The sequence below is a fragment of the Galeopterus variegatus genome, unplaced genomic scaffold (genome assembly GCF_000696425.1).
Source record: "Galeopterus variegatus unplaced genomic scaffold, G_variegatus-3.0.2 Scaffold356, whole genome shotgun sequence".
Classification (NCBI taxonomy): Eukaryota; Metazoa; Chordata; class Mammalia; order Dermoptera; family Cynocephalidae; genus Galeopterus; species Galeopterus variegatus.
Window position 1 is genome coordinate 74,047 of NW_007726467.1, and position 14,905 is coordinate 88,951.

The following is a 14,905-nucleotide window of genomic DNA, read 5'->3' on the forward strand; positions in this document are numbered from 1 at the left end:
AAAAAAAAAAAAAAAAAAAAAAAAAAGAGAAAGGGAAGTGCAAAACAAAATTCTGTAAACTGGAAAATAAAGGAACTTAGAACTACTTAGGACTGACTCAGCAAACTGGCTAGAGCTGAAGTATAAGCCAGCAGTGGGAAAAGCTCCTTAAGAAGCACTAGATTTACACTACAGAAAGCCCAAAAGGCTCAAAAAAATGGACAACACCGAGGTGTGCATGACCTACCAAAATAAGGGAGTATACCAAGGAAAAGGAAGATTCTGAAACAGTAGACACAACATTCAAAGAAGGGAGATCCCAGGTTGACCACCATGTACCAGGCATGCAGACCAATTTATGTTTCCTTCCAGTACTTTAATCCTTTTTTAAAAAAATTTCAACTAGACAACACTGTCAATCTCCTTTGATAGCTATGCAAACTGCCATAGCTCCCAGAGCACACAATAGAATAAAGGCTATCCAAAAAGAAACCAGGCCATGATTAAGTATTTTAAGCCTTAATAAAAAGTAGAAAATGGGCCTTAACTTCCTCTCCCTCCTTTTCCAGCCATTGGCAAGCTCTTCTTTCATTTAGGCCATAGCTCACCAAGTGATTTAGGAGAATTTGGAAAGGGCTGGCAAGAGTCAGGCTATCGGCTTGTTTCCCAAATCTTGATCTCAGGTTGAGAGTCTGTGGGGTGGTGATCATCAATCTCTAGTGCACATCCAAATCATTGGGGTGCTGATTGAAAGCATGTTCCCAGGCCCCCAGAGAATCTGAGTTCTAGGTCTAGAGCAGGGTCTAGGAACCTGGATTCTAACAAGCAGTACAGGCAGTCCCCATGGAGGTCGTCTAAGCACTCCACTCTAAGACACACTGGTCCCAGACCTTAGAGGAATGTTGCCTGATGAAGGAAAGCCCAAGAACCTGGGGAGGGGACCTAAACCCAACAAAGCAGACTCAACCCAACAGATGCTGGCATCAGGGGATCTTGGGCAGAGGGAGGCCCTGGGCCTTTGTGACTGTGCATGCCTACCCTGCCTCAGGCTCAGAATTCACCAAACAGATGCTGGCTGTGCCCAGACAAGGCTCATATGCCTTTGTCTGGCTTTGGGTCACCCACCAAGCTGCCCTCAGAGCTATCTTTCACGATCTTTTGCGTGCTGACCATCTGTTTTGGGCCCAAGCATCCAGCCTGGGTAACTGCCTACTGCCAGGAAGCTTGCCCATGCATGAGCCCTGCCAACAATCACACTCAGCCTTCCTTTTCTCTAGCCCTGCATGGCCTAAGACAGTGCTGTGGGCCTGAAAGAGCCTAAAAACTCACAGAGCATCACTGAAAGAAAAGCTCTAGAACACAGGCTGTCTCCTGGCTTTACTCTGAATATTGTTAAAAGCTCTCTGAGATAGTTCTTTTTGGGGTCCACATGGCATCTGGCAGTGATGGTGGATGAATGTGTTCTAGTGCTTCCAAGAATAACCTGCCAGAGGCAGGGTGTAAGGGCTTACATCACATGCTGTTCTGCAGCAGGCTGGTCAGATTCCACTAGCGTTACTTAGAGCAGCCAGGCGCTCGGAGTGAAGGACTAATGCATGTGTTCTCTTTCTTCAGCTGGATGGTGAGCACAAGGATGTTTATTTTAATATCCTTAAAATGTACACCTATTATATATGAGGGGTCTTCAAAAAGTTCATGGAAACATTCATATTATTTTTTAATTCTGTTTTTCACAAACTTTTTGAAGTACCCTTGTACACTCCTATGTGTCTTATGTTTTATAATACATTTGTTTTAACAAGAAGGAAGACATGCCCATGATAAAGAGCTTCAGCGAGGACATCCCTCCCCTTCCAGATGTCCACCAGTCCCTCTTTGAGACAGAAATTGTTGAAGGTGCCTTGCATACTCCGGGAATAGCTAGTGCACACAGATGGCCAAATGTTATACTAGTTCATCCTCACTGCCACCCTAGGGGATTCATCACACAGCTCAGAGGAGGGGTCAGAGGCTCAAGGAGGTTAAGAGACTTCCTCCAGTTCACACAGTGCAGAGCTAGGCTACAACCTGTGTCAGGCTCCCCTGTGCTGCTCAGAATCACCAAGCACCAGACTCAGCCACTTAATTTTTCCCTGATGAAGATAATCAATCTCTTAAAGAGCTGTACTTAAATGAAGGGTCAAACGCTAATATGAATGCTGTCAGAGTCATCCTCAGAGCCAGCAGCTGCTGAGCTCACTGAAGGAACAGCGTGAAGCACGAAATCTCAAAAAAGCAAAAAAGGCTGGCATCACTAAGCAATGAAAAGAGCTCAAAGGAGAATTATTGGGCAAAACCTTCTTGGTGTGGTGCCTCAACTTTTGCAGCACTGGGGCCATCAGAGTACTCTTGGAAGTGACGGGGATACCAGAAAGGCTCTGGACATGGTGCCAAATCCTAGGCCTACCACAGATGTGTTACCTTGAGCACGTCACTTGACTGCCCTTGGCCTCTGTTCTCTCATCAATCATGTGAAATAACAATACCTGCCCCACCCACCACAGGGGTGCACTAAGAGGGTGGGCTGAAGCCGTGCCCATGAAAGAACAGCCACCTGTACTGTGTGGGCCACTAACCAGGTCTGTTTCAGCTGGGCCACAGCAGTGCCACCCCAGCAAGTCTTTCCTTCCTACACCAAGACTTCTTCAACCACACATGTCAGCCAGTGGGGGCCAGAGAAGGAGCCCACTAAAGCCAGACTAAAGATCTGCCCCACCAAAGTGACAATGTGGTACAGAGAAGGGGCTTCTGACCTAAGCCTCAAACAAGCTTTGTTTCAATGTAACTGCCTGTCTCCACTCCAAAGCCGTGGTAACCCCTCAGGTTTGGAGGGAAAGCCCAATGTGAACTTCCCTTTGGGTGATGCCCAAGAGCTTGCCCCACACCACAGAGGGTCACAGAGCACAGAGGAAGGAAAGGCAGAGTTATCCCAAACATGCATAGAACCCAGCTCAGAGGCCCTCCTGGCGTCAGTACCTCAACATCTTTCTCTCCTCCATTCCTAGACAGCAGTAAGGCAGGGAGAGCAACACATACCTGCTCCCTTGAGAGGATAAACAAAACCCGCAAACGTTATTTTATTTGTGGGAGAGAAATGGCACATAAATTCTTTAAATTCAAGACAGTGGTACGGTTCAATACACCCTGGCAAGACACACAACACGTCCTATCCTCCAGTTGTGCTCTGGCCTGTTTATTTTGGTAAACACTGCTTGACTGTCCCCTGTAGTCATCAGAGAAGAAGGCAGCTGCTGTGTAATAGGATCCCAAGGAACTGACTTTGCTCAAGGTCATGGTGAGTCACCGGGCTGGATCTGTTTTGAAGGCCTCGGCTCTTCCTGTCTACCTGCCCATTGCTCTAAGCCCTCCTGACCCACACAGGCTGCAGGCAGAAAGGCTAAAGAGGCTTCTGACTAGCTCCTTGCTTCTGTCCCATTTCCTTCCCCCATCACTGGAGTTCCCTATGAGTTAGAGGCACTTCCTCACTGCCCCATTCCCTCTGTTTGCATCTGTTCCACCCACACAGCCTCTCCCCACTGTGACTTTTTAAGCTTCCAGACAGGCCTCTGACACAGGCTTCCAACAGGGCCCTCTAGTGCCCAGCTGGGTCATTCTACAGATACTATTGGTCCTAGCCGAGCTTCCTCTAAGGACAAGCCCCGCAGGACCTGGCAGTGCGGCTGCATCAGTCACCACCCCTTGGGCGCACAGGCCCTCCCTGGAAGGCCCTTGATCTTCCAGTGGCTGTTCTCAATCGTGATTCACCTGACTTCTAATCACAAACTTCCTCATTCTTCAAAGATACTTCCTGAGACTGTTGCTGATGCTGCCCTTTGCTGGCAACGTGTAAAAGGCAGAAAGGGTCTGGGGTTCAGAAGGAACGATGATCTGGGTTCCCTCTGCTGGGAGCCACTAGAGGTCTGAGCACATCTCAGGAACTGGGCCGGGGTTGAAGAGCAGTGTGAGAAGCCGGCACCCCTTGGGGGAGCAGAAGAATTCAGGATGGAGACTTTTGAGCCAGTCTGCATTTGCTAAAGCTTCCAAAGCTCTGTGAATGACAGCAGGAGAGCAAGTGGCTTTAACACTGAGCGACAAGGAATAAAAAGCACAGCTTTGGCTGAGCTTGTGATAAAAACTCAACTCAGGTCGGCCTGGTGGCGCACTGGATAGTGCGCCGCTTGGGAAGCGCGGTGGCGCTCCCGCCCGAGGGTTCGGATCCCACGTACAGACCGGTTCCTGCTCACTGGCTGAGCGAGGCGCAGGAGCAGCACCGAGGGTTGCAATCCCGTTGCCGGTCCCCGGTCCGGTACGGGGGCAACACTGAGGGTTGCGATCCGTTGCCGGACACGGAAAAAGATAAAAGACAAAAAAAAAAAAAAAAACTCAACTCAAAGAGGGAAATGATAAGCCATGGGCAGCTCTGATGGGAGGAAAAAGAAACTCAGAGCGCACTAAGATGTGGTGGTAAGAGTGTGGACTCTGGAGTTCACACGACTAGGATGAGCTATGTGCTCTTGAGCTAATCACAAACTCCCTAAGCTGAGACCTTTGTGAAGTGGGGCTGATGACATTACCTACCAAATAAAGGTGTTGTCTAGGAGAAACTAAAAGCAGGAATGGAATGTGCTTAGTGTAATGCCAATGTGTGCCACTCGGGTGGGGGCTAAGAAATGGTAAGGCTGCACCACAGCCTGCTGGCCCGCCCTACTCCCTGTCACCTGCTGGCAGGGTTTGTTCTCCCTCTGGAAGTCTCTGTATGTACCACATCTGTGCTCCACAGCTCTGCTCCCTCCTAAGATGGGGAATACCCCTGGCTTCTAGGTCCAAACATCTGTTAGGCCCTGAGGATCGGCACAGTCACAGAGAATACCGTATGAGTAAAGGCTCACTGGGTACCAAAAAAACCAACAGGTTCAGAGAAAAGGGAGAGGAGAAGCAATCAGCGACCTCCTGATTCCTTGCCACCTTCTGCGTTAGCTCATCAGGAACCACTGCCAACTCTCCAAATAACGGGCACAAAGTGTTCCTAGCTTGCAATGGCCAAGAAGACGGCCACAGGCAAGCAGGCAGAAACTATACATTGGTAAAGATTCCTAAATACGTGAGCAAACGTAATGCAAAAGTTAAGAAAACATGCTTTACAAAAGACAAAATCTGGCCTAAAAAATTTCTTAGAAAGGGTAAATACATATGTGAACATAGAACCTGTACCAAGAATTTATTTTTATTTTTAACATGCCTTTGATAAGGATGCACACCGAAGTGGAATAATCATGAGATTGTTCCTTATGACAGCTGTAGTAAAACAAAGGAGAAAACCAGAAATGAGACAGACATCTTATATTGGTGTCAACAGATGGAGGTAGTCTCAGCTATGCCACCCCCCGCTGGATAGCCTTAGAGAGATCAATTTCCTGAGCCTCCTGGACCTCTGAAATAAAAATGTGGGATCAGATTTCCTCTCCCTCTATCACATGAATTTTATGAGCCCCCCAGGGATATCTGCAAAGGGGGAGCATTATAAACTCTCCCAGTTTGTGGGTGACACGGAACTCTTGAAACATTGAAAAATCATGGATCAGCTGCATAGGCCTGGATGAAGTGGCCAGAAGGTGGCAGCTGTGCTTCAAAAAAGGCAAGTGCAGGGGAATGCACTGAGGGGAAAACCATCCAGACTCACTTGAACTGGATGGCCTTTGTGCCATCAGCTACACACATGCCAGAGAAAAAGCTGCGTATCACAAGGCCTCTGTCACATGTATAACTTTGGTTTTAACAAGCCAGCCCAGCCAAGGGTACTTTTGGGGTGAAATCGGGAAACAAACCAGAAGCCCCCACCTGTTCTCTACAAAATCATTCTAAAGACTCTAAAACTCAAGAGAGAAGCAAAACATTGAGAGAACACTCAGAGAAAGACAAAATTAAGCCACAACGTTAAGGATAAGGCTTTTCGGCTTAGACCTGCAGATGGGGTATTTGATCCAATACAGAGGGGAACTTGGGCCTTTTTACCAAATCCTAGTGCCGGAATCTCTCAAGAGACAAGGTGCACATATCTAACAGGAAAGGTTCCTGATAGGTGGGGCAGTAAACATCTGGAATGCATCACAGCCAGAGAGAGGCACAGGGAGGAAATATGAAGACCTTTAAGAAAGGTTCAAAAGACCTTCCGGGTAAGGAACTGTGCTGTTACTAAAGGCAGTTTGGAGTCCATCGACCATCTTCAGGGCAAAAACCAGGCTGTGCAGTACTGCTCCCCCACCACACAGCCTTTACCCAACTGTGCTGTTACTAAAGGCAGTTTGGAGTCCATCGACCATCTTCAGGGCAAAAACCAGGCAGTGCAGTACTGCTCCCCCACCACACAGCCTTTACCCTCACTACTGGAGACAGGACTGGGCAGAATGAGCTATGGGGTTCCTTGGGACAGGCCCCTGTGTAGGCTTTAGCCTCTTGCTGCCTCCAGTAAAGAGAACAGCCCCTTTCCTCTGCCTACCTGACTGGGAAGCATGATGATGAAAAAGCAATGTCACCTCAGTCGGGCACACTTGTAACAGTTCCCAGAGCCAAATTCCAACTGTTTTACTCAGGGTGGCAATGGAACTGACTTCTGATTACCTAAAATGCCATAGACCCCCTTTTCTCTAATAAAAATCCAAGTACCATAGAACTCTAAAATATCTTTTAAAAGCTAGTCATATTAAAAGTCCCTTTTTCTCCATCAGTCAGTCTGCCCCAAGAAAGCTTTCCTGTATCCCACAAATTCCTTAGAAGGGGACAGCTAATGGTGATCTCTAGCACCCTTATCTTTTATCCATATACAGCGCCCTTCCTGCGGCAGAATCCTGAAATAGCAGCAGTCCGGATTAGCACGGCTGTGAGTAGGTGCTTAGCTGAATAACATCAGAATTAATGAGGAGCTGGACCCCAAACAGAGCCACCTGGTGGGCAGGAACGGGGCCGTTTCCTTCGACCAAATGCCTACCCCCTTGACTATCTTTGCCGAAGCCCGCACCACATTCTGCCCCCCGCAGAGGCTGGGCGGGCCGGTGCGCAGCGCCCTCACCTTTCAGCAGGTCCGGGTGCACGTAGCCCAGCACGTCCGAGACTCCCAGCTCCTGGCGGGAACAGGTGCCTCCGTGGATGTGCAACCAGGCCGGCTCGGCGAGGGCGGTGCACAGCGCCGTGATGGACAGGGCGCCAGGCAGGGCCGAGGCCAGGCTACGCTCCGGCTGCTTGGGCAGAGCGCTGCCTCCAGGGCTCCTCCGCCGGCGCCCGCCGGGCAGCCCTGCGCCTCCGGGGGCGTACATGCCCGGGGTTGCCCGCCGTCCCTCCGAGGTCGCTGCTGGTGGCCGCCGACCTTCGCGGGGCGCACAGAGCCTGCCTGTCCCGGGGAGAAGAGCAATGCTCTGGGTTCGCGGCCGGTGAGGCCGGCTCGGGCTGTCAGGGCCGACACCGGAGGATTGGGGGTGGGACCGGAGGCTGAGCGAAACCCGGAGGGCTGCAGAGATTCGGGGGCGAGGACCGGGGACTCTGGAATGGGAGTGCGGGAAGAGGACCCGGAGAGGGCGGGCCAGGCGGGGGCAGGGGGGTTACCGGGGGCCGGCTACTGGTGGGGGACACACCTGGGCCCGGGATCTCGGCCAGAGGGTGCCAAGGGGCGGAGAAACAGGCTGGGCTGCGGGAATCGGGGACCGGGGACCTGAGGCCGGCGCTTTGGGTGCGACCTGTGTGGAGAAAGGACCCTCCCCATGTCGCCCCTTGTTCCTCACCGGGTAGCAGGCCTCAGGACTGGGCTGGCGCCGCTCCGCCCCGTCACGGGGTTCTTAACTGCCCGGGACCGAGCGATCCCAGGCCCCAATCCCGCAACGCCCAGACAGACGCGGGTCCGATTCACTTCCGGCTTCCTCCTCCTCTGCCTCCGCCCCCTCGGCTCCCCGCCCGGTCTCCTGCGCGCGTCACGGCTTGGGCGCGCCGCCGGCTCTCTGCGCACGGCCTCACGGGCCTGGTAGTTCGAGGATGTCCCGCGATGCTTTCCGCCGGCGGTGAGGGGAGACTACAACTCCCAGAGGGCCGCGCGGCCTCAGCAGCGGGTCCTTAATTCCCAGGCCATCCCGAGCCCTCGAGCGGAAGCGGGAGTCGCGGGCGGCCGCGGGAGCCTAGAGTGGGCATCGCGGAGACGTACCCTGCGGGATCAGCTGTCGGCGCAGCTGACTGCGCACCCCACCTGCTCTTCACCCCGCTCCGGGCCGCCATGAAAGACTCGCTGGTGCTGCTGGGCCGGGTCTCGGCGCACCCGGACTCCCGATGCTGGTTCCTGGCCTGGAACCCCGCGGGGACCCTGCTGGCTTCGTGCGGCGGCGACCGTAGAGTCCGCATCTGGGGCACCGAGGGTAAGGCCCGGCCTAGCTGCGCGACACTGGCGCAGAGGGCTCCGCGTGCGCATGGTGAGAGCGCAGCCTGCAGGGGAGGCCGACCCCAACGGGATTACGGGCCGAGGGAGAGGCGACCCTTGAATCGGACGTCAGCCACCCTGAGAAGGGTTTTTCAGGCAAAGCAGTTGGCAAGTACTGCAGCCAAAACGTCAACAGACAGGCTGGAACTGTTGCAGGAATTGTGATCGTTGCTGAGGCAGGAAAATGGGGAGAGAAGAGTGGTAGGAAAGTAGTCTGCAGAGAAACATGCAACTGGATAGTGACGTTTAAATTTTATCCCGAGGGCATTTGGGAGCCTTTGAGAGTTTTAAATCAAGAGGGTGACTCCTCAGATTTGTTTTAGAAGGATACCTCGAGAGGAAGTAGAGTAAGTTACATCTTTGTGAAAGCGTGTTGTTAATTAAATACATTGAGCTTTGTCCCAGCTTGGCTCCAATACTAGCCCCCATTATCAAATGGCATTGATGGTGCTTCAGCACCTGTTGTTAATTAAATACATTGAGCTTTGTCCCAGCTTGGCTCCAATACTAGCCCCCATTATCGAATGGCATTGATGGTGCTTCAGCACCTTGTTGTTCACCCAGCTCCAGAACCTGGCCTGTCCTCTGCCTTTAGGTGACAGCTGGATCTGCAAGTCTGTCCTTTCTGAAGGCCACCAGCGCACTGTGCGGAAGGTGGCCTGGTCTCCCTGTGGGAATTACCTAGCCTCTGCCAGCTTTGATGCTACCACTTGCATTTGGAAGAAGAACCAGGATGACTTTGAGGTAACCAGGCTGGATGGGACCAGGTTGTTGTCTACTTACTCCCAGGGCTGTTTTAGGAAACCTGAGCCAACCTGGGCCAGTGGGGCCGTGCCCATGAGAAGGACCTCAGGGGTCTTAGCTGCCATTAATGCTCATCCCTTTTCCATTTTTAGTGCGTAACCACTCTTGAGGGCCATGAAAATGAAGTCAAGTCAGTGGCTTGGGCCCCATCTGGCAATCTCCTGGCCACCTGCAGCCGAGATAAGAGTGTGTGGGTCTGGGAAGGTGAGTCCAGGTCCCTCCAGGTCAAGTTGGGAACCAGCTGACATATGTCTCCCTCTGTGTCCCTGACAAGGTTGGCTCTTGGATTCCCTTCTTTTTTCTCCCACAGTTGATGAAGAGGATGAGTATGAATGCGTCAGTGTCCTCAACTCCCATACACAGGATGTCAAGCATGTGGTTTGGCACCCGAGCCAGGAGGTAAGGGTCAGGAGAGGTCTTTTGGTGGGAAGGAACTCTGGTGGGGAGGCTTGTGCCCAGCATTCCTCTGCTCTCGCCTCAATCTAGCTTTTACAGGGATCTCTATCTGTAACCAAAACACATTAGTCCCTTTATAAAAACAGATTCCTGGGACTGTACTATCCTAGCAGGGAGTGATATTAGAACCATAGGCATTTCCTGGGCCATACAGCCTAGTGCTGGGTCTCTGTCCCCCTTCCCCAGTTGTTAGCCTCTGCCAGCTACGATGACACAGTGAAGCTCTACCGGGAGGAAGAGGATGACTGGGTATGCTGTGCCACGCTTGAGGGCCATGAATCCACAGTGTGGAGCTTGGCTTTTGACCCCAGTGGCCAGCGCCTGGCGTCTTGCAGTGATGATCGTACCGTGCGCATCTGGCGCCAGTATCTACCAGGCAACGAACAAGGTGAGGGTCCAGTAGTACAGCTAAAGGAGATTCATCTGAAGAAGTTCAAAGTCTGTTAAAACACATACATGAATTACAGTAAATTGGAGTAAAAGTAAGATGTGATGTGAGAGTGCTGGAAGAATCAGGAAAACTCTGTGGAATGGGGGCCATTTCATTTAAATTTGAAAGGCTTGTAGATTTTAAAACAAGAAGAATTTCGCACAACAGGAGATTCCAGGTGAAAACCCAACAGCATGAATAAAGGCATCGGTGGTGGGAATGCCTTAAGCAGCAACAGTGATTCACTCAGATGGGGGTAGGATATAAAGGATTTGGGGAGGAATTAAGTGGGTTGGGTTAGCCTTAAAGAGCAGGCTGACTAGTTAGACATAGTCTACAGCCTAACAGGGATGTTCCCTTCCCAGAATTCTGCTTTAGAAAGACCATTGTAGCCACAGTGTGGAAAGCAGATCAGCGAGGATGGGAACAGGAATGGAGAGGATTTGTAATTGATTGAAGGTGGGGGTGAGGGAGGGCAGGGTAGGTTATCCTCTGCAGTGGTGCCCTTGAGTTATTCCCCTGTGGCGCCCAGGACATGGACACGTCTTAAGCTTAAGAGAAATCTGTCATGCAGGGGTGGCGTGCAGCGGCTCTGACCCCAGCTGGAAATGTATCTGCACTTTGTCTGGCTTCCACTCCAGGACGATTTATGATGTCGCATGGTAAGAACTTCATCTCCCACTCCCATATAGGAGGGATTTTAGAGAAGTCATGACCCTGTGCTTCCGTCTACCACCTTGGGAGTGCAGGTCCATGGGAATTGTGAACAGCCACCCCGATTTCTTCAGATGAGGCCTGTCTACTATGCTGGCTTAGAGCTGGCTGGCCAGGGATTCACAGAAGCAGGGAACAGACTTAGACCCAGACCTGCACCTGGGTTAAAATCCCAGATTGTGAGGGCTGCACCAGTCTTTGAGGTGCATTGTACCATCCAGAAATTATTACTGAATCTGTGGATTCATGGTTGAGTTTTTTATGGTTTGGTAACAGTGACTTTGCCCATATTGAGGCTGGAAAAGCTGCACCACTTATATAGGAGAGTAGGTCAGAGGGCAGTTCTGGCCCTGAGAATTGATCCTTAGGAAATAATCTGAAACAATGAAAAAAGGTGATGTGCACCCAAGCTTTATTTATATTAGTGAACACTTGGGAACAACCTATATATATAACAGAAGTGAACTTAATAAATTATGGTAAAATTTAATAGCCTATTATATCACTGTTAAAAGAAAAGACTAAGTATATTTCATGACGTGGGAAACTACTTAGGTTAAGTGAGAAAAATGCAATTCAGAAGTGTATGTAGTTTTTTAGGGTAATTATATTGGAGGAAAACTAAATGGAAGCATCTCAAGCCTTATGTGAGTGATGTTTGTGGCTCCATATGGTCAGGTCAGCTCTTCAATAAGACTTAGAGGCCTGAAGTTTGGGAAAACAGGACAGGGACTGTAGAGCAAATCTCTGCTACCTAATTTGCCAGGCTGGGGAGAAAAGAGCCACCCGCATACCTACTGATGCTCACGTTCCTCCCAGGTGTCAGCTGACAGGGGCCCTGGCTACAGCTTGTGGGGATGATGCGATCCGAGTGTTTGAGGAGGATCCTGGCTCAGATCCACAGCAACCCACCTTCTCCCTGACAGCCCACCTGCGTCAGGCCCATTCCCAGGATGTCAACTGTGTGGCCTGGAACCCCAAGGAGCCAGGGCTCCTAGCCTCCTGCAGTGATGATGGGGAGGTGGCCTTCTGGAAGTATAAGCGGCCTGAAAGCCTCTGAGCTACCTCAACTTTGGACAGAGTCATGGTCACCCAGAAAATGTCATGTGACTTTCCCAGCCCCTGAGAGGACCTGGAGGAGCATCCTTGACCTTCATCTAACTTGGCTCACTTCTATTCAGACTTGGGTAGAAGTGCGGAGCCACAGAACTGCTCACCCCTTCCCCTCCTGTGACATGAGGCCCTCAGTAGAGCTACAGAACATGAGTACATTGTTGTTATGTCATAGATTGCTTGTTTTAGGGCACATTGGGGGCTAAGTATACCATATATAATCACCATATGTAGTAAGGGGGTGTGCCTCAGACCTTTCGGAAATTATAACCTTTATAGAAGTAATCCATCTGAGTCCCAAGTCCTATTTTATAAGGACATTCACAATTTAAAAGAATTCCATGGTGAATCCTTATCTGAAGTAGGTCCTGCTTTCCCAATTTCTGGGTAAATACTTGCATTTAAGACATTCAATTAATACTGAAGGAAATTTTTTTTCTTAATGTATATTTGTTTAGAGTAAGGGACGCCTGCTTTCCCTTAGAAACCCTCATATACCTCCTGCACCATTACACTGTGATGGCAACTGGGGATACAAAAATATGGGGAGGCTAGCTGTTTAGCTCGGTTGGTTAGTATGGTGCTGATAAGACCAAGGTGAAGGGTTCAGATCCCTGTGCCAGCCAACTAACAAAAAAAAAAAAAAGGGAAAGACATGAACCCTAAAGGGAGAGTAATTACTGGCCAGTGATAAGACCAAGGTGAAGGGTTCAGATCCCTGTGCCAGCCAACTAACAAAAAAAAAAAAAAAGGGAAAGACATGAACCCTAAAGGGAGAGTAATTACTGGCCAGAGGTCATAACATTCTCAACAGGGATGCAAACTGGTTCTTCAGTGGGTGGCAAAAAAGTCTTTGAGACAATAGTTCGTGGCCCTCAAAGGACCACAGCACATAAATATACCATATGTCTGTGGTATTACATTTTCATAGTGGGGAATGATTAGGAAAAAGATGTATGGCTCCTTAGGGGAGTGGTAATGAAAAAAGTTGAGAAGCGCTGCCAAATGCAATCAGTTCTTCAGTCCCAGTCAAGTTGTTTCTGACAATCTCTTCCAAGTAGGTTTTAATTGAGAACTGTCCCCAAAGCTACAGCCTTCACTTAACTTCTTACATTATAGAAATCGTGACCATAGATTTTGGAAAGACAGCTGGGGCAGTACCTAAAGTAGTGGTTAAGATGTAATCTGCAGATCCCTGGGAGTCCTAAGACCCTTTCAGGGGGATGCGTGAGATCAACTGTTGGCACCATGGCGTGAATCAAGGTGGTGGCACCAAACCATAGTCATCGTAGTCTTCACTTTTACACTCACAGTAAAAGTATTGCCAGCTTCACACTTTACAGAACCAATAAAAATGATTAATTGTATTACACATTGACCCGTGAAAACACTTCCAATATTCCGTGAGGAAATGGGAAACAAGCATGAAGCATCGCTGCCGCACTCTGCAGTTAAGGCTCTTATGGAAAAGCAGTCGTGCAGTTAAGTTGCAAGCTGAATTAGCCGTGTTCTTCAAGGCATACCATTTCCACTTGAAAGAACCAGCAAATTATGGGATTTAGACTTAGCTATTTGGCTCACATTTTCTGGAATTAACAGCTTTTCACTTAACAGAAACAACTGAGTGGTGCCAATATAAAATGAAAGCTTTCAAGCAAAAATTAGAATTTTTGAACTTATATTGCCACCATGTGCTTTATTGGTGATATTAACAAATGTGATATCTATAATGAAATGCATCCACATTTTGAAGATCTGCGTAATTTGATGAACCAATTTTCCCATGCATGCTACAATATTATTCATGGGTAAGAGATTCATTCAAAGTGAGGCCAGTGGGTTGTAATGTGACAAAAGACAAGAATGCATTGATAAGGGTTCTGATTCCACAGTCTTTAAGAAACTACTCTTTGTAGTATCTTGGTATAGTATCAAATAGCCACAATTACCTAAAAAGTCTATTTAAACACTCATCCCTTTTCTACCTATATATCTCTGTGAAGTCAGCTTACTTCAACTCAAACAAAATAACAGATTGAATATAGAAGCAGCCATAAGAATCCAACTGTCTTCTATTAAACCAGACATTAAAGAATTAAACAGATTTGCAAAATTGTAAATTCTCTTCTCACTGCATTTGTTTTGGAAGTTATTTTCCTAAAAAAATGTTGATATAATGAAGTTATTATTTTAGAAGTGAATTGTTTTAATTTTTAATATAATATCAATGGATATAACCTAGATGATAAAAGTTGTTTGGGGTTCTTAAAATGTGCATTTATTCCTAAAAAAAACCAGAAGGTAAAACTTTGAAGGGAAAAATCTGAAGATCTGGATTACAAAATCATTTTACCAAGAGTAGGTCACACCCAGCTAGTGTATTTTAATCCTCCTCCTGGGACAGGACACTGCAGAATTTCAGAATACAGATCTTGAGAAATTTCTAACCTGTGATCTATCCCCAAGGTTCAGTGTTGGCTTCTGCAGCAGTGCCGATATGTGGGTAGCATACTAAGGGGGTGGGCCAAGGTCATAGGCCTGACCAAAGAGAAGCTACCTACCAGTGTTCCCTCTTCTGAAGAGACTGAAATGGCTACAAGTGACAGCCCAACTAAAGAGCAGGTTTGTCCTCCAGAAACTCATGCTAAGGGGCCGGCCCAGTGGCGCACTGCTACAGTGCGCCGCTTGGGAGTGTGGCGGTGCTCCCGCCGAGGGTTCGGATCCCACATACAGACCGGTTCCCGCTCACTGGCTGAGCGACGTGTGGGCGCGACGCCGAGGGTTGCGATTCCGTTGCCGGTCCCAGTCCGGGCACGACACTGAGGGTTGCGATCCCCTTGCCGGACACGAAAAAAGACAAAAACGAAAAAAAGAAACTCATGCTAAGCAAGATCAGTGGCTAGAAAAACAAAATC

At 49.2% G+C, this 14,905-nt stretch overlaps 2 protein-coding genes across 2 annotated transcripts in view; one reads left to right on the forward strand and one right to left on the reverse strand.

Moving 5' to 3' along the window:
- The window catches only part of TMEM127 (transmembrane protein 127), a 14,082-nt gene extending 6,160 nt beyond the window's left edge, over positions 1 to 7,922 (reverse strand). Inside the window, exons 1-2 of the mRNA XM_008567902.1 lie at positions 7,791 to 7,922; positions 7,085 to 7,402 (exon numbers count right to left, since the gene is read on the reverse strand). Coding sequence (XP_008566124.1) covers positions 7,085 to 7,328 — 244 coding nt within the window. The 5' untranslated portion in view covers positions 7,329 to 7,402; positions 7,791 to 7,922. The remainder of the gene's footprint in view (positions 1 to 7,084; positions 7,403 to 7,790) is intronic.
- Positions 7,923 to 8,067: 145 nt separating this feature from the next.
- CIAO1 (cytosolic iron-sulfur assembly component 1) lies at positions 8,068 to 12,339 on the forward strand. The gene is made up of 7 exons (XM_008567903.1): positions 8,068 to 8,411; positions 9,069 to 9,217; positions 9,370 to 9,481; positions 9,588 to 9,676; positions 9,920 to 10,121; positions 10,738 to 10,825; positions 11,697 to 12,339. Exons 1-7 carry the CDS (start codon positions 8,273 to 8,275, stop codon positions 11,935 to 11,937), a joined length of 1,020 nt encoding a protein of 339 aa, XP_008566125.1. The 5' UTR covers positions 8,068 to 8,272; the 3' UTR covers positions 11,938 to 12,339.
- Positions 12,340 to 14,905: the final 2,566 nt, after the last annotated feature.

Coding starts and splice junctions, on each gene's coding strand:
- CIAO1 (XM_008567903.1), top strand. CDS start 8,273: ATGAAAGACTCGCTGGTGCTGCTGGGCCGGGTCTCGGCGCACCCGGAC. Junction 9,218..9,369: donor AGAACCAGGATGACTTTGAG/GTAACCAGGCTG, acceptor TTCCATTTTTAG/TGCGTAACCACTCTTGAGGG. Junction 9,677..9,919: donor TTTGGCACCCGAGCCAGGAG/GTAAGGGTCAGG, acceptor CCCCTTCCCCAG/TTGTTAGCCTCTGCCAGCTA.